Raw genomic sequence first — 25,205 nt, forward strand, 5'->3', positions numbered from 1 at the left:
TACTGGAGTGGGTTGCCATGCCCTCCTCCAGGGGATCTTCCTAACCCAGGGATGGAACCTAGGTCTCCCGCATTGCAGGCAGATTGAACCACTAGGGAAACCCACTGTGTGTCTACTCTTTATCAGGTAGTATACCATTAGGCACTCAATAACTATTAAATGAATAACAGTATCGCTTTAGAGGGAACCCTCTCTCCTTTAAATTTTCTATATATAAATAAGGAGAAGCAAGTAGTAAAAGTTCAAACTCTTGAACTTTTCAGAAGTTCAGAACTTGAACTTGAAATAAGCACATGATCTTATTTCAAGGATGTATATTGTCACCCTGCTTATTTAAATTCTATGCAGAGTACATCATGAGAAACGCTGGGCTAGAAGAAGCACAAGCTGGAATCAAGATTGCTGAGCGAAATATCAATAACCTCAGATATGCAGATGATACCACCCGTATGGCGGAAAGTGAAGAGGAACTAAAAAGCCTCCTGATGAAAGTGAAAGAGTAGAGTGAAAAAGTTGACTTAAAGCTCAACATTCAGAAAACTAAGATCATGGCATCTGGTCCCATCACCTCATGGGAAATAGATGGGGAGACAGTGGAAACAGTGTCAGACTTTATTTTTTTGGGCTCCAAAATCACTGCAGATAGTGACTGCAGCCGTGAAATTAAAAGACGCTTGTTCCTTGGAAGGAAAGTTACGACCAACCTAGATAGTATATTAAAAAGCAGAGACATTACTTTGCCAACAAAGGTCTGTCTGGTCAAGGCTATGGTTTTTCCAGTGGTCATGTATGGATGTGAGAGTTGGAATGTGAAGAAAGCTGAGCGCCGAAGAATTGATGCTTTTAAACTGTGGTGTTGGAGAAGACTCTTGAGAGTCCCTTGGACTGCAAGGAGAGCCAACCAATCCATCCTGAAGGAGATCAGTCCTGGGTGTTCATTGGAAGGACTGATGCTGAAGCTGAAACTCCAGTACTTTGACCACCTGATGCAAAGAGTTGACTCATTGGAAAAGACCCTGATGCTGGGAGGGACTGAGGGCAGGAGGAGAAGGGGACGACAGAAGATGAGATGGTTAGATGGCATCACCCACTTGATGGGCATGAGTTTGAGTAAGCTCCGGGAGTTGGTGATGGACAGGGAGGCCTGGCGTGCTGCAATTCATGGGGTCACAAAGAGTCGGACATGACTGAGCGACTGAACTGAACTGAACTGAAGAGAGTAATGTGATAGATACACCTATTAAGATATATAAGAAAAAAAGTTCATCACTAACCTAAAAATTTATATATGTGGAACACATATCACAGGACCTGAACCATGTAGCCTAAATAATTGAACATATAACATTAATTTAACAAAGTGATGAATTGAAATTTGGGGAAATGAGACAAAGCCAGCCCATTTAGGGTCTAAATTAGCATGATGTTTCAACCTTAACCTATGGTTACTGTGACCTTCCTTTCATTAGGATTGTGTGACTCTAAAAAAAAAAAAAAAAAAAAAAAAAAAAGGCTTGTGTGACTCTGATCTGAAGAAGGATAACAACCTAAGTTGAAGATGGTGTTTGCCGTCTCTGATTTTTCCAGCTCATCCATCTACTCAGTCAGACTTTCAAAGCTTTTTTAAAAAATTACAATTATTTTAATTTTTTTGTTAGAGGATAATTGCTTCACAATGTTATGTTAGTTCTGCTGTACCATAAAATGAATCAGCTATCAGTTCATTTCAGTTCAGTTGCTCAGTCGTGTCTGACTCTTTGCAACCCCATGGACTGCAGCTTCCCTGTCCATCACCAACTCCCAGAGCTTTCTCAAACTCATGTCCATTGAGTCAGTGATGCCATCCAACCATCTCATCCTCTGTCATCCCCTTCTCCTCCTGCCTTCAATCTTTCCCAGCATCACGGTCTTTTCCAATGAGTCAGTTCTTCTCATCAGGTGGCCAAAGTATTGGAGTTTCATCTTCAGCATCCAGTCCTTCCAATGAATATTCAAGACTGATTTCCTTTAGAATTGACTGGTTGGCTCTCCTTGTAGTCCAAAGGACTCTCAAGAGTCTTCTCCAACACCACAGTTCAAGAGGATCAATTCTTTGGCTATATGCACACACATATACCCTCCCTCTTGGATTTCCCTCCCATTGCACCCCCACCCTCCACTTTTCTTGGACAGTCACTTAATTATTACTAAATTGTTCTAGAAGCTCAGGAATTCTGCAAGTCTTGACTGGGAAGCCTGATGTTCACCAAAGTTTTTCCTGCTACCTTATGCTGGTTTTTGTTGTGGCTAGGTACTCAACTGATTTATTAATAGTTTAATAAGAAAGACCCCAAAGACCTAAAGATATTTCTTTAGTATCGGGAGATTAGATACTGAATCCTGGGCCAATGGCCGAGCATGGGGAAAAGACTGGTAACAGGGCTTCCCTGTTGGTCCATTGGTTAAGAATCCATCTGCCAATTCAGGGGACATGGGTTCGATCCCTCGTCTGGGATGATCCCACATACATGGGAGCAACTAAGCCCATGGGCCACAACTACTGAGCCTGCGCTCTAGAGCCCACGAGCCACAGCTAGTAAAGCCTGGTTAACCCTAGAGCCTGTGCTCAGCAACAAGAAGCCACTGCAATAAGACGACTGGGCACCACAAGCAACAGTAGCTAGCCCCCACTCACCACAACTAGAGAGAGCCCGTGTGCAGAAACAAAGATCCACTGCAGCCAAAAATAAATAAGTAAATAAAATTTAAAAAAAAGAACTAATAGCTTAAAAAAGGCTTGTCTCACTTCAGAGAGATAAGCATACAGAAAGTATTTTTTTGTGTAGTTTACCCTAGTCATTTTGTAGCTCTCTGGTTAAATTTAGCTTTGTAAACAGGCATGCACATATTGCATGTGTGTTGATTATTTAATCATTAATTGCTATATATGGCACTTGACTGCATACTATCTACCCATCTTCATTGAGTCAAAACATAAATTTTGGGGTATGTTGTTAATTTTGTCATAAGCAGAGGAGTTTGAGGAATTTTGGCATGCTGCCATGATGTGCCTTATTTCCTAGTGTTTTTCTTTCCCCGTGTTCTGTCCATTAAGGAGCACGGTGGTGGTGGTGGTATAGTCCCTAGATTGTGTCCAACTCTATGTGAGCCCGTGGGCTATAGCCTGCCAGGCTCCTCTGTCCATGGGATTCTTCAGGCAAGAATCCTAGAGCATATATTGACTTAAAAAGTAACTCACTCTCCCTTTGTTTAGTTTAGGATTTTGTGACACTTTTTGATATAATAAACTTCATTTTATTATCATAGTGTCATTGAGAGAGCCAATATTGTGATTACCTTGAGTTTTATTTAAAGGTAATTTTCTCCCCTAACTTGCACATTGTACCTACCTTTTTAAATTTCTGTGTGTGTGTGAATGTGCGAAGAGAAATCTCTGATAGGAAAGATGTCAGTACAAAGTCGTCTATGTAGCCTGAATGAAGAAATTGCAAGGAATTTCTTTATCCACTATAGATGAATTTTACGTCTCCTATGGTCTCATAAACATAAAATTACCTAGAGGTAAAATTATCAAAATATATGGTATCTCTCAGGACTTCAGTCCAGTGGAATGACTGATACACAAACATCAATTATAATGAGGTGTAGTAAATAATATAGAGGAGCGATGTTTTCTTTTCAGTTCACAAAAATTATTATTTAGTATGGCTGAGAGTAAAATGCATGTAATATTTTCTTGTAACTTTGGCTTAAGTTACAAGAAATAAGATTGTATCACCCATATTGTGGGTGCCAAGGACAAATGCAGAAAAAAAAAAGAATAAAGCTTCCTGTTGGTTAATTATGAAACCTTGCACAACAAGTAGTTTTTCTACCGAGGCACAGGTTCTGATTCTGTTCCAACTTACCAGGTCCTGCTTTCTCAGACTTACACAAACTAACTCATAGCACAAGGAATTCCCTCCTCATTTCAGGTATGTTTTACTGTTTCTGGCTCTTTTGTAATCCTTCCTCCTCTAATTCCTGAAAGATGTCACCACTAGACAGTTCTTCTTTGTGCAGTTTCTAGTTGTAAACATTTAAAATAAATTTAAACTAAGTATAATATTTTTTCTGCTTCAACATATTGCATTTTGCTTTATTTGACTATGTTTTTTTCAAGTCTCTGATGTATGTCCAGTAATCTTTTTTAAATAAAGTTTCTCTGAGAAGTTTAAACCGAAGGTATTTAGAATCCTGACAAATAAGGGACTTCATCCCGTTTAGTGTTTGGCCCGCACTGAATCTGATAGCCCATGTTTACAACAAAATTCTTCACACTTTTGAAGTTTAGCTATTTGGATACTTAACCTATTTTGTTTATTTTTTAACAATAAAGATAATTTATATAAAACATAGAAACAAGCTATTAAGTCCACTTATGGGGTGTCTTATTTCAGTTACAAAATAATACAAAAGATATTGTTCATAAGTTGTGTTGTTAATCATAGAGTCACTTAGGAAAAGTGAAATGGTTAAGTTTGTGCTTTAATTGTAAATTGTGCACTGCCTCCGAGAATCACAGATAATAAACATATTTCAATTTCTAATAATAGCAGAACACCCACTCTGTCTTTTACTATTCAGTTTCATGAGGCAAACTGCAACTATGTTAGAAATAGGCTTGGAATTTTTGGGTGACTTCATTTCAGACCTAGAATTTTTAAATTCTGTACTAAAAGCAATGATTACTTTCTATATAAGAATTGGTTAAAGAGAGTTTAACTTTTGTAGGGTTCTATTTCCTTTACTTTTATGTTCTTAGTGACATTTTTTTTCCTGTACTCAAGGCTTCAAACCATTAAGAAAATGCTTCCGGAAAGTGTAATAGATGTATCTATTTATCAACTCACATTTTATTTCATTTTATTTTATTTTGGCCATGTCATGTGGCTTGCAGGATCTTAGTTCCCTGACCAGGGATTGAACCTGTGACCTCAGCAGTGCAAGTAACTAGTCCTAACCACTGGACTGTTGGGGAATTCCCCACAACTCAGATTTTATATTATTGTTTCATTTTTCTATATTATAATATGCCTTCCCAAATTATAGATGGATATACTGATATTTGAGCACTTTATCCCTTACAGTTTTTTTCTACATAAAGATGGATGAAGAACCCATAATTTATAGTATTACTACTCTAAACCAGGATTTTCAGCAGAGGCATACACCAAAAAATATTAAGCATAAATTGAATCCAAATGAATTGCCATTAACCAAGAAGAAGCTGAAACACCAGAAACCTTGTAAAAGACAGCACAAAAATATAGCAGAAGATGTCAATGATGAAGGTAAGCTACATTAAAATAGTATTCATAAACATGTAGAGAATGCCTAAAATTATATACTGACATGCTATGCACTAGGGGGATTCAAAAATACAATAGTTTCTATAGCTAAAAAATGAAAATGTACAAGCAAAAATGTAAATGTTAATTTAGTGCAAATAACGCTAAAGGCCAAATGTTAAATACTGTAAATAATTTAAAACATACCTTGGATAGTTTAGAAATCTCACTGCTAAAGTGGGAGTTTATTTAGACTTTAGAGGAAGAATGTGATTTGAATAGAAAAGCATTGGAAAGTAATTCCCTTGAGACAACAATGGTAAACGAAGGACAATGACTAGCTGTGGGTGTTTGAGAGGATTGAGTTAGATACCTTGATTGGAAGCCAGAAGTTGTATAGTGTGAGAAATAAATATCTTTGACATTGATTTCTGGACTAGAGTGTGGTATACTTTGTGCCATAATCTTTATGTAACTATTTACATAAGCCGAACATAAATGTTATTTCTTTTAAATTTGGAGCACAAAATAGATGGGGTAAATCATCGTCAAGTGTCACTGAGAATCCAGGTGAAGTTTGGGATCCTGATGTGAATTAGTAGCAAGCTGTTTGACTTCCTCCATCAGATATCTGTAACAGTACGCAAGGTGTATAAAATGGGAAATGAGCACTTGGCATCAGTGCAATCACTCAGGTGACCGATCACTAGGCCTAAGTTGGGTGATTAAGGCATGGTGGTGATAACGAATGAAGAGACTGTAAGAGATGTGTGACAATAATATTGGGGAAGAAATTCAGTGGGGGGAAAGAAGTTAATATGAAAGATAAAGGTGATACTCAAAAATTATTTTCTTTTTTTTTTTTTTTATTTTCTTGCTTATTAAATGTCCCCAAGTTGAATGACAAAAATAAGTCTGCATTTTATTGCTTCTGATCTTCCAACTGGTGAAGTATAGGTCTGTTGAGGATGCTGGCAGCTTTTTATTTTTCTTAAAGATTTTTTTTTTCTGATGTTGACCATTTTTAAAGTCTTTATTGAATTTGTTACAATATTATTTCTGTTTCATGTTTTGGCTTTTTGGACCTGAGGTATGTGGGATCTTAACTCCCCAACCAGGGCTCAAACCCACAACCCCTGTATTAGGAGGCAAAGTCTTAACTACTGGGACATCAGAGAAGTCCCTAGCTTCTTATTCTTTCCATAACACCATCACTGGTTCTATACTTGCATGAAACACTACGAAACTTAATATGTGAGAGAAGAATAAACAAATGGTATCTGTGGACTTCCTACTCTAAATAGTAGCCTCTTTTAACTTTTCATGTTGGAAAACTGCTCAGTGCCTAAATGAATCAATTGGCATTCTGCAGTTTTCTTGCTCAACTTATCTTTCTTTTCTTTTTGCGGGGGTGGGGGAAGAAGAATGGTGGTAAGCTTTGGAGGCAGCATTAGTGAATTAGGGGCTCTGTTTTGCTGTGAATTGATTGTGTTATCTTAGACAAAAAGCCTATGTAAAAAATGAGATTTTTTTCAAGCTTCTATTTCAGTATTATCTAAAATCGTTTGAAAATATTTTGCAGGCCTATTGTGAGAATCAAGAATTGACATGTATTTGATGTGTTCTTAACTGTAAACTACTCCTTAAACATTGTGTTTATTTGTCCAGTCATCTTGCTTCATCTAATTTTGATTCTGCTTGTGTTTTCAATCCTCTCAGGAGATGTCTTGCCTCTTCCATGGAGACTCATTTCTAGCATGCTGGGTGTCTTGTGCCTTCTCCTAATGGCCACAGCCATTGTCGTAGCTGTTGTTACTGCAAACTGTAAGTAAATACAGAAACTTCCAAGTTGTCTTCCCCTCAGGAACGCTGTTTAATTTCATAGAATATGGTAAGCCAAAACAGGCTGAGAATAATTTTAGCTTACCAAAATTCTTCCTTTTTTATTTTCTTGAAAATTGCTGATTTATTTTTCTGAAATATAGTCTTTGAGTATCTCATTTTTGATGTTTCAATTTAAAATAAGACCTACTCATGATATTTGACTGTTTTTGCAGTGTCTTCCAAAAAACCACCTCTCAAAATCCAGCAGAAAGGTAGGTTTTACAGACTGATTTCTTAAACTGATTTAAAAGTATTATTGTGCTGGTCAGAGACCCAGGTTCTATCCCTGGGTAGGGAAGATCCCCTGGAGAAGTGAATGGCTACCCACTCCAGTATTCTTGCCTTGAAGAATTCCATGGACAAAGGAGTCTGGCGGGCTACAGTTCATGGGGTCGCAAAGAGTCGGACATGATTAAGTAACTAACATTATCATTATCTATCCACACACACGGAGATTTCTCTGGGCAAGTTACTCTAGTGTGTATAACAGAAAATATAAGACATAATTCCAGCCATCAAATAACTTACAGTCTTGTGAAACTGAGATTTGTGTATAATTAACTGAAATATAGGAAGACAGTGGTAAAGTTTTCAGGGAGTTTCCTGGGGTGTTTTAAGAAATTATTATAAAACTTCATATGTTTGTAGGGGAATAGAAATACCTGTAATGAGAACAAATTTTGGAGAAGTAGAGTTTATATTATAGGGGCAAAATATTAACAAATATTAATCTAATGGAGATGTAATGTGAAGACATTCTAGCCCTGAAATGCTGTAATATCAAAGTATGGCGATAAGAACATGAATAGACTGTAGGTCACCAGTGTCATATGATATATGAAGGGTCCAACATGTCTCAGAAGTGAGAGAAAAAGAAAATTTTTCATTCTAATTCATAATTTTATTATGAGTAATTTTTGTGTTTATGAAATGTTACTCTGATGACAAAAGTGTACTTCTGTTTACAAAGTATATTTAAGAAATAATAAAGTCAGGCTTTGTGATTATTTTTTCCCAATTCAATCATAGAGAACCTGTGTCTTGGACCTCAGTGTCATTCTTGTCCAGAGAATTGGATTTGGTTCAGATGCAGCTGTTACTACTTTTCCAAGGAAGAGTTAACTTGGAGAGAGAGTCAAAGTGCCTGTTCATCTCTAAATTCCAGTCTCATCAAGATAAACAAGGAGGAGATGGTGAGTTGTGAAACAGAGCATCATAATGGTATGCGAAATCTGTGAAGTCGATTGAGTGGATTAAGCTGAGAGTCATTGCATTTACCTGACCTCAGCACTAGACAAATGGCTTCAGCCATTTCAGACATACTCTTCAGGGTATGACTAGTTTATCTTTTGTTTACATTTTCATATGCAAAATGTGCCACTGAATCTAGCTTTTATGTAAAGGGGAGAGATGTTTTGAAATAATAGGTATAAAGACCTTCGTGTACAGACAGGTATTGTTAGATTCCCCTTATACAAGGTACCTAGAACAGTCAAACTCACAGTCAGAAAGTACACTGGTAAATGCTAGGGGCAGGGGGGTGCATTACTGGGGAGGGGCGATGGGGAGTTAGTGTGTAGTGGGGACAGAGTTTTGGTTTAGGAAGGTGAAAAAGTCTGGAGACAGGTGATGGTTGAGATTTTCATATCAATGTGAATGTACTTACTGCCATCATGAACTGTACAGTTAAATATAGTTCAAATAGTATATTTTATAGATGTACAGAACAGAATTTTGGACTCTGTGGGAGAAGGCGAGGGTGGGATGTTTCGAGAGAACAGCATCGAAACATGTATATTATCTAGGGTGAGACAGATCACCAGCCCAGGCTGGATGCATGAGACAAGTGCTCAGGCCTGGTGCACTGGGAAGACCCAGAGGAATCGGGTAGAGAGGGAGGTGGGAGGGGGGATCGGGATGGGGTATACTTGTAAGTCCATGGCTGATTCATGTCAATGTATGACAAAAACCACTACAATATTGTAAAGTAATTAGCCTCCAACTAATAAAAATAAATGAAAAAAATAAAAAGAAGTATATTTTATATTATGTGAACATGGTAGTTGCTCAGTCATGTCCGACTCTTTGTGACTCCATGGACTGTAACCCACCAGGCTTCTCTGTCCATGGGATTCTCCAGGCAAGAATATTGGAGTGAGTTGCCATGCCCTTCTCCAGGGGAGCTTCCTAGCCCAGGTGAATTCTGCTGCTGCTGCTGCTAAGTCACTTCATTTGTGCCTGACTCTGTGCGACCCCATAGAAGGCAGCCCACCAGGCTCCCCCATCCCTGGGATTCTCCAGGCAGGAACACTGGAGCGGGTTGCCATTTCCTTCTCCAGTGCATGAAAGTGAAAAGTGAAAGTGAAGTCGCTCAGTCGTGTCCGACTCTTAGCAACCCCATGGACTGCAGCCTACCAGGCTCCTCCGTCCATGGGATTTTCCAGGCAAGAGTACTGGAGTGGGGTGCCATTGCCTTCTCCGCAGGTGAATTCTACCCCCCTCAAAGAAAGACATTTAGAAAATATGCATATTGAATGAATTTTGAAGGAGACAGTTATTACAAGAACTATCCCAATCAGAGAAAAGAGAACCTGGTATATAGCCCAACAACCAGAAAGTATAGCCTTTGTGGCCCAAAAGTTAATGGCATTGTGTGAGCAGTGCTTCACAATCTAGAACAGGATGTGAGGAGACGGAAGAGCTTTCCCTCACTCTGCCAATGGGCATCAGCAGCGAGTTAAAGCATCCACTGTAAGAATTCTTCTGATATGGAGAAAGAAATGGCAACCCACTCCAGTATTCTTGCCTGGGAAATCCCATGGACAGGTGGACAGAGGAGTTTGACAGAGACTAGCGAGCTATGGTCTATGGGGTCACAAAAGAGTCAGACATGACTCAGCAACTAAACAACAACAGTGGAGGTAGGAGTGAGCATTCTCTCTTACCTGAGGTTGGGCTGGTCTGGGATGGGGTGCCAACTGCGGCTGCTGTCCCGGTAGGAGGCTGGGAAAGGCTCCTTGTGTTCATAGTCTCCTCGGCCTTAGGAGATGTAGGCAAGGAGGGAGGGGTCTCCCAGGGAGGCCCTCCAGAAGTTTTCTCACTGGTGACCTGAGCCCAGGGCGTGGGTAGAGTGGAAGCCTGTGCCTGTCTGTGGGCCATCACCCATGGAGTTCTGGCCACCTTCCTAGTAGCTGCACAATAATAGGGCATGTACATGCTTGATTGCCTTGATTCAGATGTAAAATTGACAAGACACTGACATATAATCAAAGGGTACATACAATGTGCACACATAATATAGATAATCCAGGGATTTCAGCTCTATCCTGAACTGGAATAAGGGGACCAAACTAAACGTAGTTTTCCTAACTACCAATTAAGAAAAAAATTCTCCAGATTCCTAGGCCACTAAACAGTCAGCTAGAGTGTGTGTTTGGGGGATGATGGACCCTGTGAAATTTAAGAAATACATTTCTAATTATGTGGCATAGTGGAACGGTTACAAGATTTAAGGTGAGGAGACCTGGAGATGTAAATTCTGCCCACAACTCCTCTGTGCTGTGAACTTTGGGGCAAGTCACCAAACTCTTTTTAGCTTTACCATTAAAATGGAGGTGATGGTGATGATGACACCAGCCTGACAATATCACAGAAGAGTCATTAAGAGAAGTCTTTTCTTGCTGATCTTTTAAACAAAAATCGTCAGATGGTTTTCACTTGCTCATTCCCATGGTAGGAATAAAAAAAAATTTTTTTTCAAGTTTTTACAAAACTAAACTCTTGGGAGGATTTTAACACTATAAGTTAAGTTGGGAACAGTTGCCATTTTAAAAATGTTCAGATTTCTCACCCAGAACATGATATATCACTTTATTTAAACATGCTTTTATTACTCTTGTTAAAGTTTTAGGTAGTTTTTCTTACATAAGACTAAGCACTTTCCCTGTTAGGGTGATAGCTAGGTATTTTATGATTTCCCTTGCCACCTGCAATCACATCTTTTTTCATGTTATACCAGAAAGTTTTCTTCTTTTGTATAACTGTCTAGGTGCAGATATATTACTACAAACTTTTCTAGTTGGTGAAGCTGATTCCTTTTCCTCATTTTTGTTTCCCTGCCTGCCTGACTTTTATCAATTCTCATCCTTCTCAGGGGAGCCTCTCTCTGGGTTCTCTAGAATAATAGCCCTTTGTAAGCTGAATAACAACTAATCAGTTTGCTTGCCTATGCCTCTCTCCCAGGTCTGAGAGCTCAGGAAGGAAAGAGAACATTGACAGAGCTGTGGGGTTTTTTTTAACAGCTAGCCTGGGGTCTGATATTAAATACATGCATTGACAAGTAAATGAATGAATGAATTCTGGTGACTCTGGTCCATTGTTGGAGCTCATTGAGACATAACTGTCTTTTAACGAAAGAGTTATTTCAGTTGTATCTTATTCCAAATAAGATTAGCATGCCTTTTACATTTTTAGTGGTAATACCATTGATCAGTGTCCACAAACATGATAGGAAAGGAAGAAACTTCTCAGCAGGTCATTGGCAGCAGCTTTTTACACTGACATCAAGTCATTAACATATTCTTGGCATCATTATCCAGCCAGCTACACATTAACCTAACCCTGCCTGCCATAAAATATTGAGTTCATTTCATTTCATTTCATTAGTGTGTGAATTTCAGGAGAGATATTCCCAACTGCTTTGCTGAAATAAAAATACCTGATGTTACAATATAATACAATTATGTAAGATATTATTATTGGGGGATGCTTGCATGAAGTGCACCAGGAAACTTCTGTACTATTTTTGCAACTGTGAATGTTGAACTATTTCAAAATAAAAATGTTATAAAAATAAACATTAAAAAAAAAAAAAAAAGAATTCTTCTGATAGAGGATGTTCTCTCCATTCTTCCCCTGAAGAGACAGGAATTAGACATTGGGGGTAAAATTAATCTTCAAGACATCTATAAAGGTCTTGCTTATAGACCTTGCTGCCATTTTTTTTTCTAAATCTTACTCCCTTATTCACTAAACCCACACTATATTTTTACTCATATTTATTTATTTTCCGTGTCTCCATGAGAACTGGGAATTTGTGTTGTTTCTTGCTGTATCATTAGCCAAATCTCAAACTAGTCTTGGAATATAGCATATAATAATGAGTTTGTGGACGGGATGAATTGAATAAAGATAAACACGGTGTTGAATTTTTTTTGAGGACTCTCATGCAGTTGATGAAAAGATAATAATGAGAACTTTGTATTTGCATGTATTTGTTTATCACTAGCATTTCTTCTCCTTAAAAACTTTCTTTTGGATTGGAGTCTACTATAATGAAACTGGCAGGCACTGGCTGTGGGAAAATGATTCACTTCTGCCTTCTGATATGTAAGTATCTGTCTGACAATAGTGCAGCCTTCTTTGCCCTTGGTTTAATTGCTGCATTTGCTCAAAATAATAGAAATAAAGGGTGCCCGAGACACAATTTCAAGGACATTTAGGGAATTGGGAAAAGAGACAGTAACTTAAATCTAATCCCATGTCCAGAATTAAAGCCTCCAGAAGCAGATAACATAGCTCAGTTCCTTAATAAGTTCTCTCCTGAGAATTTTTCTTACACATCATCTCAGTTTGCTAGGGCTCTCATAACAAAGCACTGCAGATGGAGTAGCTTAAATAGCAGAAATTTATTTTCTTGACTGCAGAGGATAGAAGTCCCAGGCCAAGGTGCTGGCACTTTGGTTTCTTCTGAGGCCTCTCTCCTTGACTGTCGACTCTTTGGGTCTATAGGTGGTTTATGCCTGTTTATGTGCAAATTTCCTCTTGTAAGGACAGCAGCAATATTGGGTTAGGGCCCACCCTAATGACCTCTTTTAACTGAATTGATTCTTGAAAGACCTTAACTACACTCATATTCTAGGGTAACGGAAGGTAGGATCCCAATGTATGCATTTTAATGGGACACAATTCAGCTCATAACACAAACCATGGATTAAAATCTTCTTACTTCCTCACTAACCACAGTGCTCTATAAGACCCAACTTCCAGGTCATTAATATATCTTTAAAATCTCCCTGGATTTTTACATTCTACCCACCATCTGCCTAAACACTATGGACACTAAAAATATTTATTGTCCTCACCAGAAAAATGTGATGATACCTGTTATTCATAGGCTTTTCACTCTTTTGTTTTTAAGTTGTCTGTCTACTTCTATAAGCAATGATAGTCAGCCTGCTCTCCATCCTCTCAGACGCTTACCTCCTTACTTGAGTTTTTATGAAATATTTAAAGTTCTGTAATCTATCAATAACTTTTTAATTTGTAAAAATCTTAGTTATCTGTGCTACTGATAGAAATTCAATTTGATTCAATTATATGTACGTTGTATTTTAAATATTTATATATAAAATGAAAGTTTTATATTTCTTCTCTCTGGTATTTACTTGTTATAGAATTTCACGAAGACTATGCCATTTCTTCTGTTTCAGGTTTTCTCTTTCTACACCTACATTAAGACAAAACTGCCTATCTTACAAATCAAGAGAAGTTTATTTAAGTGAAAGCTGTGGAATTAAACAGACTTACATTTGTAAGAATCACATTATTTTTTGATACATATATGTGGAATCTAGAAAAATGGTCCAGATGAACCTACTTGCAAAACCTATTATCAAACCTAGAGACACAGATGTAGAGAACAAATCTGTGGACCCCAAGATGGGTGGAATGGGGGAATGGGATGGATTGGGAGATTGGGATTGACCTATATACACTACCATGTATAATATAGATAACCAATGAGAACCTACTATTTAGCACAGGGAACTCTATTCAATGCTCTGTGGTGACCTATAGTTGTAAAGCAATTATACTCCAATAAGAATTAAAAAATAGAATCACCTTATTTATTCTGTAAATTCACAGAAAAGATGAGCATTACTCTTATCTAATTCTACACCTTGATAGAATCGCCAATGGTCACTTTCTTGGTCTATAGAGAAAATACGTAAATAAACACCTCTAGTAAAAATGGGATGTTCTCAAAATATACTGCAATGCTGTTTTATAAATGTACTATAATTTTGTTGAGTGGGTATACTTTGATTTAGATGACTTTTCATGAAATAACACTGTGATGATACTTAGAATATATATGCCAATGCACTTTAGGAGACATTGCCGTAAATATTTTCTGAATTACACCATGAGATAAGTTAATGAGACAAGGTTAGACTGTGTTGGACATTAAACAGTTGTCTTATGTAAACTTACACTATTGACACTGATATATGTATTACTTTTTTTGTCTATAAAATTGTCAAAGTATATTGTTAAGTGATAGAACACAGAACCAGATGTAGAGATTAGTATAACTGCACAAGAAATAGAATTGTTCCATAATTTTTTTCAAAATTAGTTTTCAGCTTGATTACTACCCAAAAGTCCAATTTATTTTGTAACATGGTGACTCTGAGACAGCTAATTAGACCCATAGGTGACAATGTGGTTTAAAAGGATTTTGCTTTAAAGTCTCAATTGTGAAATGTTCATTCCTTTAAGTTGTTCTGTTGCATAGTATTTTTAAAAAATCAAAAAGAAACAATTAGTATTTATTTCCTTTTAATTGTATCAAAGCCTTTAGAATTATTAAAATAATAGTGATGACAAGCTGTGGTTCATCTTCTCTTAGTCTTAAAACCTTCTATACCTTTTACACATACAGATACAATAAGCTCCCTTTTATGTTTGTTTAATAAGATTTGGTCTTTTGCAAAGAGCAAAAGTTATGCTTTACCAAAGTTCTTATTTCACTAGAGAAGAAGCTACATGATAATGACAGAAGAATTAGATATAATTGTCCCTTGATATTTACAGGAGATTACTTCCAGGATCCTTGGTGGGTGCCAAACTGTATAGATGTGTCAAAGTCCTTATATAAAATATTTGCATATATTTTACAGTATTTGTATAAATGTATGGCTTATGTACAAAAAATAACCTTGGTGTATTATTTATATATAATAGATGTGCATATAAGTCATCTCTAGGTTATTTATACCAAATACAATGTAAATACTATGTAAGTTGTTGTCAGAACAAGGTAAGTGCTATGTAGATAGTCGCCTGGGTGTGGCAAACTCAAGATTTGCTTTTCAGAAATTTCTAGATTTTTAATAATATTTTCAATTCATGATTAGTTGAATTGGAAGATGCAAAACCCATGGGTGCAGAGGTCCAACTGTGCTATATTTGTTCTTAGTCCAAGCATTTCCATTGATGAAAATAATCAATAAACAGTTTCTAATAGGAGCAGAAAAAAGCTTTATTTGAGGCAAATTGAGGACTATAATCTGGAAGACGGACTCTCCAATAACTTCTCTGGAGAAGCAGAATTTTCAGCATCATTTCATATCTTGTTAGAACAAAGAACAACAAGCAAGTCAGGGATACATTCCTTCAAAGTGAAAGTGAAGTCGCTTAGTCGTGTCCGACTCTTTGAGACCCCATGGACTGTAGCCTACCAGGCTTTTCTGTCCATGGGATTTTCCAGGCAAGAGTACCAGAGTGGGTTGCCATTTCCTTCTCCAGGAGATCTTCCCAACCCAAGGATCAAACCCAGGTCTCCCGCATTGCAGGCAGATGCTTTACCCTCTGAGCCACCAGGGAAGTCCAACATTCTTTCAAGGATTCACACACACACAAAAAAGATCAGCATGTATGCAGAGGGTCAGCGTGGCTGTGGCAACTAGGAAGAGAGTCTTATCATCAGAGGATCAGTATTGGCATCCCCAAAAGGGAGCATTTAATCTTTATTTTTAACATGGACATTCTTCAGTTCTGATCAATGTGTCCTTTTCTTTAATAATTAAAGCAGATGTACAGTGTATGTCTGATAGGCCACAAATAAGGTGTTAGTTTCCCTGATGGCTCAGATGGCAAAGAATCTGCCTGCAATGTGGGAGACTTGGGTTCGATCCCTGGGTCTGGAAGATCTCCTGGACGAGGGAATGGCAACCTATTTCAGTATTCATGCTTGGATAATTCCATGGACAGAGGAGCCTGGAAGGCTGCAGTTCATGGGGTCACAAAGAGTCAGACATGTCTGAACAACTAACACTTTCACTTTAGTATAAAATTCAAGTTAACTTATGCATAAGCCACAGTGACTTCCGCATACCTCAGTAAGTCAAAACTCCTTTTGTCGGTTTCTTCCACTCCTCCATAGTTACTTTACTATGCTTTTATTCTTTAAATATTTCCCTTCCTAGATGGTCATTCTAAGCAAAAAAGCAGATCAGAGCAACTTTTCACAGTTTAGTTTCTTACTCTGGTATGTAGTTTCATGAAGATTTTTTTAAAAAAGTTTCCTTTTTGAATTGTGGTTTTCTCTGATACATGGCAAGGAGTGAGATTGTAGGAGCAGAAGGTAGTTCTATATTTAGTTTTTAAAGGAACCTCCAGAGTATTCTCTGTAGTGCCTGTACCAATTTACCTTCCCACCAACAGTATAGGAGGGTTCCCTTTTCTCCACACCCTCTCCAGGATTTATTGTTTGTAAAATTTTTAGTGATGGTTATTCTGATTGGTGTGAAGTAATGTCTCATTGGTGTTTGATTTGCATTTCTCTAATAATTAGTGCTGGGAAAGATTGAGGGCAGGAGTAGGGGCTACATAGGATAGATGGTTGGATGGCATCGTCCACTCAATGGACAAAAGTTTGAGCAAACTCCAGGAGATAGTGAAGGACAGAGAAGCCTGACGCACTACAGTCCATGGATTTGAAAAGAGTTGGACACAATTGAATGGCTGAATAACAGTGATAATTAATCATGCTGAGCATCTTTTCATGTGTTTTTGGCTATTTGGAAGTCTTCTTTGGAGAAAGATCTGTTTAAATCTTCCACCGATTTTTTTGATTGGGTTGTTTGTTCTTTTGATATTGAGCTGCATGAGTTGTTTGTATATTTTGGAGACAAATCCCTTGTGGGTCACTTCATTGCAAATATTTTCACCCATTCCGTGGATTGTCTTTCATCTTCTTTATGGCTTCCTTTGCTTTGTAAAAGCTTTTAAGCTTAATTAGGTCCCATTTGTTTATTTTTGCTTTTATTTTTATTATTCTAGGAGGTGGATCAAAAATATCTTGCTGTGATTTATGTCAGAGAGTGTTCTGCCTATGTTTTCAATTTGATTCCCTTAAAGTTATATAATTGCTTACAACAACACAGCCCATGTGCTACAATACATGGTTTTATTACCTATTGTTGAAGGGCAATATCTGAAGCATTGACATGCCATGTTACAATTCACCTTGTTTAGAAGACAGTGAATAATATAACTGAATTATTAGTATAAACAGGCAAATATCATACATAACTTATAGACATTTCCCCCAAATATCCCTGAAGTATATATCAGCATTATCCTTTGAAGAAGAACCTGAAAAGCTGTTGAACCACAGAATAAAGTTAAGCACTGCCATTCATATCATTGTTATAATGTGAAAACTTAAAAACAGAACTGGTGATAGAATTTTATAGCAAGCATAGGTATGTTTGTCACCCAGATTGTACCATTAACATTTGAGTATATTTTCTCCATTACATATCTGTCTCTTATGCTTTTATCCACCCTTGATACACCTTATTTTTTATGCATTTCAAAATAATTTCCAGATATCAGTACACTTCCCTTCTGAGTACTATAGCATGTATGTCACTAACTAGAGTTCAATATTTGTTTACAATTCTCTTGTTCTTTTGAAGTACAGCTTGCATACAATAAATACACAGATTTTAGTATTACTATTCAGTGAGTTTATCATACAGTCTGCTGCAAACTGTGATCAAGATGAAGAGTATTGGTCTTCACTGGTGGTCCAGGGGTTAAGAATCCTACCAATGTAAGTGACACAGGTTCGATCGCTGGTTGGGGAAGATTCCGCATGCCATAGAGCAACTAAGCTCATGTACCACAACTACTGAGCCTGCTTGCCCTAGAGCCTGTGCTCCACAAGAGAAGCCACTGCAATGAGAAGCCTTGCACCGCAACTAGAAAGTAGCCCCCGCTCGCTGCAACTAGAGAAAGTCTGCTCATAGCAACAAAGACTCAGAGTAGCCAAAAATAAACAAATAAATAGATACAATTATTTTCTAAAAAGATAAAAAATATGACTCTTTCCCAGAAGATTCCCTCAAGTTCATTCCAATAGATCCCTACCCACTCTTTAAAGTCAACCACTATTCTGATATTTCTCTAGTATATTTTGTATATTCTTTTTCAAGAATTATTTCAAATTCTGTTTTGTTATGTTTTGTATAAAGCAGTTTTTCTTCCAGTGTAGTTTGTGTGATTCATATATGTTATTATATGTGATGTTCAGATTTTACACAAAAATTGATATTAATTTCCACTGATTTTTTTTTTCCTAAGGTGGGCAAGGTTTTATATTTGACATCTGAGAGTTCCTTTGGCAGCCTTACTTTGACAGTCATATTTCCAGAAATGATGACTTCATTTTCACCATCTTCATGGATTTATTTCAGTTGGGTTTTGGTGCAGTGTTATCACAGATTAGCACAAAGCATAGGCCTCTGCATCTGATCTCATAGGCTTCTACTACACACCAGACTTTTGATTCTTAAAGTTGACCCCATTGTTTCCTATTGGAGGAGACCACAGAACACTGGGCATTTCTCTCTATCTACTCCTGGTAGATTAATTACATCAGGTGTTTGACCCCTTCTTCGAGTTACCTGTGATGCATCACCGCTCTCAGCACTTTTCCAAACAATAGTGTTACTATTTCACTTTGCTCAACCAATTCCAGCAACACGACTTTAATCTGTACCAGGCCCTCAGTTTTTGAGATTATTTATAGCCTGACAGTTGTGTTTGTTTTCGTATGAAGCCACTCAAAATGGCTAATATTTAAGGTGTTTAATGGAGCGCCATGACCCATATCATTCTTGGGCATCTAGTTGTTTTTGAATTTTAGTATGGCTTCCTCAAAAATTTATGAAAGAAACGAAAGAAAGACTCTACTTTCCTTTTTCTTAGTAAGTCAGTTTGATCACTGAATGAGGCTGTCCCCAGAAAGATGCATGCATGTGGGTGTGTGTGTGTGTATTTTCAACCAAAAATAAAACATATATATAGTAGGGATTTGGCATCTATATATAGTTCTATTACTGGAAAAAAAAATGTAGTTAGAACCAACTAGGTCCAAGATAGTGGAAGATTTAACTTTCAGTAGACCTTGAGCCTCTTTATATGCTCATTATAATTCGTTAGCATAAGCTAAAGGGCATACCTACAGCCACCATGACAGTTCTGAAGCTAACCATAAAAGGGAACAAAGTGGGCACTGGACCAGTTCCTGGAAATCCCTGCCCCTTCCCCAAAATGTTGGAAAAATTCCCCTATTCATTGTGTGTGATTGGTCATTCAGTTGTGTCTGACTCTTTATGACCATTTGGACTGTAGCCCACCAGGCTCCCCTGTCCATGGGATTTTTGAGGCAAGAAAACTGGAAAGGGTTGCTATTTCCTCCTCCAGGGGGTCTTCCTGACATAGGATCAAACCCAGGTCTCTTGCTTTGCAGGCATATTCTTTATCTGCTGAGCCATCAGGGAAGCCCCGAAATTACCCAGTCCATAAAAATGAATCACCCCATATTTTGGGGCCTCTTGCCTTCTGAGATGGCTGCACTCTGTCTGTGGAATGCGTTTCTCTCTAAATAAATCTACTTCTTACCTTAAAAAAGAGAGAGAGAGAGAAAACAAGTAGTGTGACTGTATCTTGTACTTACAATCCCTGAACTGGTGCCATCTTTAACCCTTTTTATTATCTGTTGGTTTTCTTATTCATCTCTTAAGGCTTTGTCTCGTGACAAACATGGATTTTAAAATCTTAGTGCTTTAAATTCTTAGCTTTCTATAATCTTCCTAAAACTTTCATTTAAATACAGAGGTTTTATAGCTAGTTGCTAGGAATGGATTGCTTCCTTCCACATGTTCTGTAAATCATGCCTGTCTCATTCACTTATTATTTTAGGAATTATTTGTATCATGTTGGCATAATCTAGTTTTTTGTTTTGTTTAGCATGAATATCTATATGTGTGTTCTTATAACTTTCTTGTCCAGTTGCAATTTAGTTCCCTAAGGGGGAATAATTCAATTTTCAAAAAATTTTATTTTATTTTTTATAGAAGTGGAAAGTATGCCAGGTATTTGAGAGCTTTTCCTGATAATGCATTTTCTTTCCCATTATTTTCTCCTAAAAAATATGCTACCCAATGCACTCACTTGAAAATAAATCTCTGGGGAATAAATATATCATTTAGAATATGATTGTAACATTTGCATCATCACATATATGACTTGCATTAATGATTTCTCCATCCTCATGTAATTCTAACTTTCATTAAAGACTTTTCCAGCCTCATATTATTTCACATTTTTTTCTGTCTCTTCTTCCTCCTTCCTTCCTCTTCCAAATAAAAGAGCAATCATGATTTTGAAGCTAATTCTGTTACTTATGATAATGTATGCACAACTGATAACACTAATATCCATGTTCCCACATGTCTAAGCTTGCAAATTAAGAATCCTGAGATAGGAGGATTATTCTCGATTATCCAGGTGTGTCCTAAATGTAATCCCAAGTGTCCTTTCAGCATGGAAGTAGAGTGTGCCTTGACAGGCGATCAATGAGAGGGGGTAAAGTGATGTGGCTGCAGAAACAGAGACTAGAGTGATGTGGCCACAGTTCAAGAAATGCTGGCAGCCACAAAAGCTGGGTGAGACAAGGATGAGACTTGAAGCTTGCAGATGAAACCAGTCCTGATGAAATCTTAACATTGACCCTCATTTAGATTTCTAGCCTCCAAAACTATAGGAGAATAAATTTCTGTTGTTTTCATTTACTTACTAAGATTGTAGTGATTCATTGCTGTAGCAATAGCAAACAAATATAGATACTATATAAGAATGTGCTCAGTTGCTCAGCTGTGTCGGACTCTTCGTTATCCCATGGACTGTAGCCTGTCAGGCTCCTCTGTCCATGGGATTTTCCAGGCAAGAATACTGGAGTGGGTTGCCATTCCCTTCTCCAACTATATGAGGATATTGTCTCGTCAAATATAGAGCTCAACCAGACTTCCCTGAGGGTCTTGCAATGCAGGGGGCTGGGTTCAGTCTCTGGTCAGGGAGCAAAGGTCCTACATACCATGGCGTTCCTGAGTCTGCACACTCTGGAGTGTGTGTGTCACAGTTAGAGAGCTGGTGCACCATGATCAGAGACCCTGCATGATACAACAAAGATGACTTGTGCTGCAAATAAGACCTGATACAGCCAAAGAAATACATAAATATATATTTTTTAAAATATAGAGCTCAAACAGAAAGTGTGGGACACAGGATGTCTGATTTGAAGGGATGATCATGATTGGAAAATAAATCAGTGCAAGTTCATTGCCCAAGTGAGGACAACTATAGGTACAGGGCTCCGTGAGGATTTTCCAGGAATAAAACCTGCACAAAATATAAATGAAATGAAGGAGCAAGCCTCCAAAACATTTTGGGGAGGAGCCGCACAAACAGTGCAAAGGCTTTCAGATACAAGATGGCATGGTTTGTTTGAGGAACAGCAAGAAGGCGTTGTGACCAGAGCTGAGTGAATGAAGAGAAGAGGGATAGGAAATGAGACTGGAGGACTAGTCAGGCAAGCAAGAATGTGTCAATTAGTTTGGATCTTATTTGAAGAAGGGAGCAGCACTAGGGAGGGTCCAGTCAGGTACACTAAGCCCAGGTCAGATCATTAAATGGAGGGAATTTAATACAGGAAAATATTTCCAAAGCAGTTGTAGATCTGAAAAGACAAACAGGGAGAAAGAAGACAGCCCAGAGATGAGCAAAATAGAAAGTGGGGACCATTCCCAGGGCTGGAGGAGATGAGGGAGCAGGTGGGTCTCCAAAGCCACTTAGTGGGAACCGGGACCACAGTTCCAGTTGGTGGGATGGTGTCTGGTGGAGGCTGGGAAGCGGAGGCAGTTGCTGTATGGTAGGAATTAAATCCATTTGGTGTAACCACCATGGTGGAAGATGTAGCCATGGTGGGAGATGTAGCCTGGAGCAGAGACAGAGGTGCAAGAAGACCAGGCTTCTCCCCACTTCCTGCCTTTCAAATGTCAAGCCAGTTGCTCCCATTGACTGAATCGGACTGGAAGCTGATTGGCATGAAAACTGTGACATATATTTTGTGGGAACCAGCACCTGAATTAGGAGCAGAGCAGGGGAAAGTGGAGGGGGACAAAAAGGGTAGTGACTGACACAGGGTGGAAGAAAGCAGGTCTCCCAAGGACAAAGGACCACAGTGTTTTGGGGGAGATATTTCTTGTACCAAATCAGAAGTATGACTTGTTAACACAGTTATTTTGTGGAGATTCATTGAACCTATCTTGTCTAATCTGTATGTCAGCTTCTTTATTGTGACACATGGGTAAGATCACTAAGATAAATTATCAATATGGAACAATGTGTAGAAGGGTTCAGGAATGGTGGGGTGGGGGTGGTGGTATTGGAAACATGTTTTGCAAAGAAAGAATTGAGAATACTTTATTTGATATACTGACACGAGAGATACAAATGTCTTATCCCTTATCCACAATACCAAAATCCATATCTCTGAAAAGTAAAACATTTTCACCTGTTTGGCTCTAGGACCTGAACTATGCTAATTATAGATTTCCCATTTTACATTTTGCTGAACAAATATTATTATGCTTGATTTTCAAATGACCTCACTGGGAACTAATTCATATATATATATATTCATATATAATGCTTATTAATAAAAAGTTTTAATCTTAAAATTCCTTTCTCTTCACAGCCTTTACATATGATATCATGGACTTTACACATTATACTTTCTTTAGAGAAATGATGAGAAAGCACTGTCTATAAAAGAACAATCACTATTTGTCATTTGATTTGTCTTTATTTTCTGACTCTGTTGGATGTTATGTGTGGTTCATGTTGGCTATGTTTCATGTCACTCTGGATTAAAATAACATATTTTTAATTTAGAAATTTGACTCTATTTGTAAAATAAGCTTTAAATTTTAGATTGTATTCTTGCTAAAATTGACATTTAACTACACAGTCTTGCAACTGATTTCTAAGAATAGGTTGATTCTTTTAATATATTCTGTAAAACCATGGTTGTGTGATTCACCTTTTTTCTCAGGAATAATTTTTGTCATATGATAGCTTTCTTTTCTCCCCGTGTGAGTTGCCTGTTCTGAAAACTTTCCATTGAGTTCAATCACTTTTCAGTGGTGCTGAGGAAATTGAGACAGACAATAAAGTTTTTCACTAAGGTAAATATTTATAAAAATCTTATTTAATAGCAACCAGAATAACTTTTGTTTGGTATTATTGAGACCCTTCCCCATGGCAATTTAGGTGTTCCTGATGTGTCTTTATTTTCCAGTATTTCCATCTACAGAATATGCTACCTCTATGCATTCTATTATATTAAAATGAATTTTCAGGTTAAAATAGATCTCATGTCAAATGTGGCTAGAGTATCCACAGGCCAGCCAATGCTTTATGATCATAATCTTTACTTATTTATTTTTTTCCTTTGTTTGGGTATTTATTCTTCCATCCTCCTCTTTTAGTGGGTAAAGGCTGTCATGATTCTGAATCTAGTGTGATTTCCTGTGATCACACTTGCCTGACTAACAACACAAACAATAATATTAAAGTGACAGTGATCACGCACATCCAGGGTTGTACACCTCACTTTTGGTCTCTTTCTCTCTTTAAACTTCATCTTCTATTCCTTGGCCAGGTACATTGCTTTGACTCTTAATATATTTTGCAGCAGCTGCTTGTTCTTTTAATCAACCATGCTGTTTTCATGTTTTCCACGCCCTTCCAACTCTTCCCCAGAGCTGCATGGTCACATCAAGACTAGTGTAAGTGTTAACTGTTGTTTCAAGCAGCAACAAGTCTGTGGTTGGAAATATTCTGTACTGTACAGTGTGATGTTTCAGCCACACACGTATAAACTATTGAACTGATAGAGCATGTTCAACTGATGCATAAAGGTATGAACAAAGAAGACAGGTTGATTGATACGTGATGACCATGTTTGTAGCATTTATGAAAATTTCGGCACTGTGCCATATCAGGGTTCAGATTCTTTAGTTAAAATTTAATTTCCAAACTTATTCTAAATATCACCCTCTGTCCTGTGAGCCCCAACATACATGTTTTTTCTAATTATTATTATTATTATTAGTTGCTAGGTATATGTTAATACTTTTATATGTTTATACATTGAACTGTTCTCAGGACATATTTCTATTCAGTTTAGTTTTGCATTTTTTCAGATGATGAGAATGAATCTTTTAGGGATTGTGAATCTTATTCAAGTTTATAGATCTAACACTTAACAGAATCAGGTACTCGAAACAACTGACGTTTGACATCTCTTGTTCAGCAGGTTGAAGAAGGAAAGGAAGAGAATGTCCACCCAATTTGGATCAATTAAAATTAGATTTGTCCATCTCAAACTCCAGCGGATAACCAACAGGGACCTACTGTATAGCACAGGGAATTCTGCTCAATGTTTTGAGGCAGGCTGGATGGGAGGGAATTTGGGGGAGAATGGATATGTGTATGTGTATGACTGAGTCCCTTGGTTGTTTACCTGAAACTATCACAACATTGTTAATTGGTTATACTCAAATACAAAATAAAAAGTTAAAAAAATTAGATTTGAACACTAAATAGCTTGCCATTCTGTTGTCATATCATTTAGCTTTGTGCTGCTACTTTTCTAGATACTCTGTACTTTTTCTCATTAGATTACCCCACTCAGTGGATAAGTTGGAAAGGTGATAATCATCTTTAAATAAATCTATTCAACTCAGTTTTCCTTCCCTACATAGTAGTCAATCCTATGAGAAATCAATC

The 25,205-nt window shown here is 37.6% G+C and overlaps 1 protein-coding gene across 7 annotated transcripts; it reads left to right on the top strand.

The window, feature by feature from the left end:
* The first annotated feature begins 2,614 nt into the window (after window positions 1-2,614).
* LOC122680609 (killer cell lectin-like receptor subfamily E member 1) lies at window positions 2,615-24,950 on the top strand. Of its 7 annotated transcripts, none has more exons than XM_043882180.1 (8): window positions 2,704-2,733; window positions 3,912-3,974; window positions 5,130-5,333; window positions 7,050-7,154; window positions 7,388-7,426; window positions 8,244-8,407; window positions 12,502-12,602; window positions 24,730-24,946. In XM_043882180.1, exons 3-8 carry the CDS (start codon window positions 5,147-5,149, stop codon window positions 24,920-24,922), a joined length of 789 nt encoding a protein of 262 aa, XP_043738115.1. In that variant the 5' UTR covers window positions 2,704-2,733; window positions 3,912-3,974; window positions 5,130-5,146; the 3' UTR covers window positions 24,923-24,946. The 7 variants fall into 7 exon arrangements, with proteins under 7 accessions (XP_043738117.1, XP_043738115.1, XP_043738118.1 ...); XM_043882183.1 differs by having other exon boundaries at window positions 2,711-2,733; window positions 3,912-3,978; window positions 24,730-24,950; XM_043882184.1 differs by lacking the exons at window positions 2,704-2,733; window positions 24,730-24,946 and adding exons at window positions 13,706-13,806; window positions 23,490-24,723 and having other exon boundaries at window positions 3,815-3,974.
* The last annotated feature ends 255 nt before the right edge of the window (window positions 24,951-25,205 follow it).

The sequence above is a fragment of the Cervus elaphus genome, chromosome 22 (assembly GCF_910594005.1).
Source record: "Cervus elaphus chromosome 22, mCerEla1.1, whole genome shotgun sequence".
NCBI lineage: Eukaryota > Metazoa > Chordata > Mammalia > Artiodactyla > Cervidae > Cervus > Cervus elaphus.

Bases quoted from the DNA above. Each gene is read 5' to 3' on its own strand.
- LOC122680609 (XM_043882182.1), top strand. From the start codon at position 5,147: ATGGATGAAGAACCCATAATTTATAGTATTACTACTCTAAACCAGGAT. The intron at 5,334-7,049 runs GTAAGCTACATT...CAATCCTCTCAG, and splicing joins AGAAGATGTCAATGATGAAG to GAGATGTCTTGCCTCTTCCA. The intron at 7,427-8,243 runs GTAGGTTTTACA...ATTCAATCATAG, and splicing joins TCTCAAAATCCAGCAGAAAG to AGAACCTGTGTCTTGGACCT.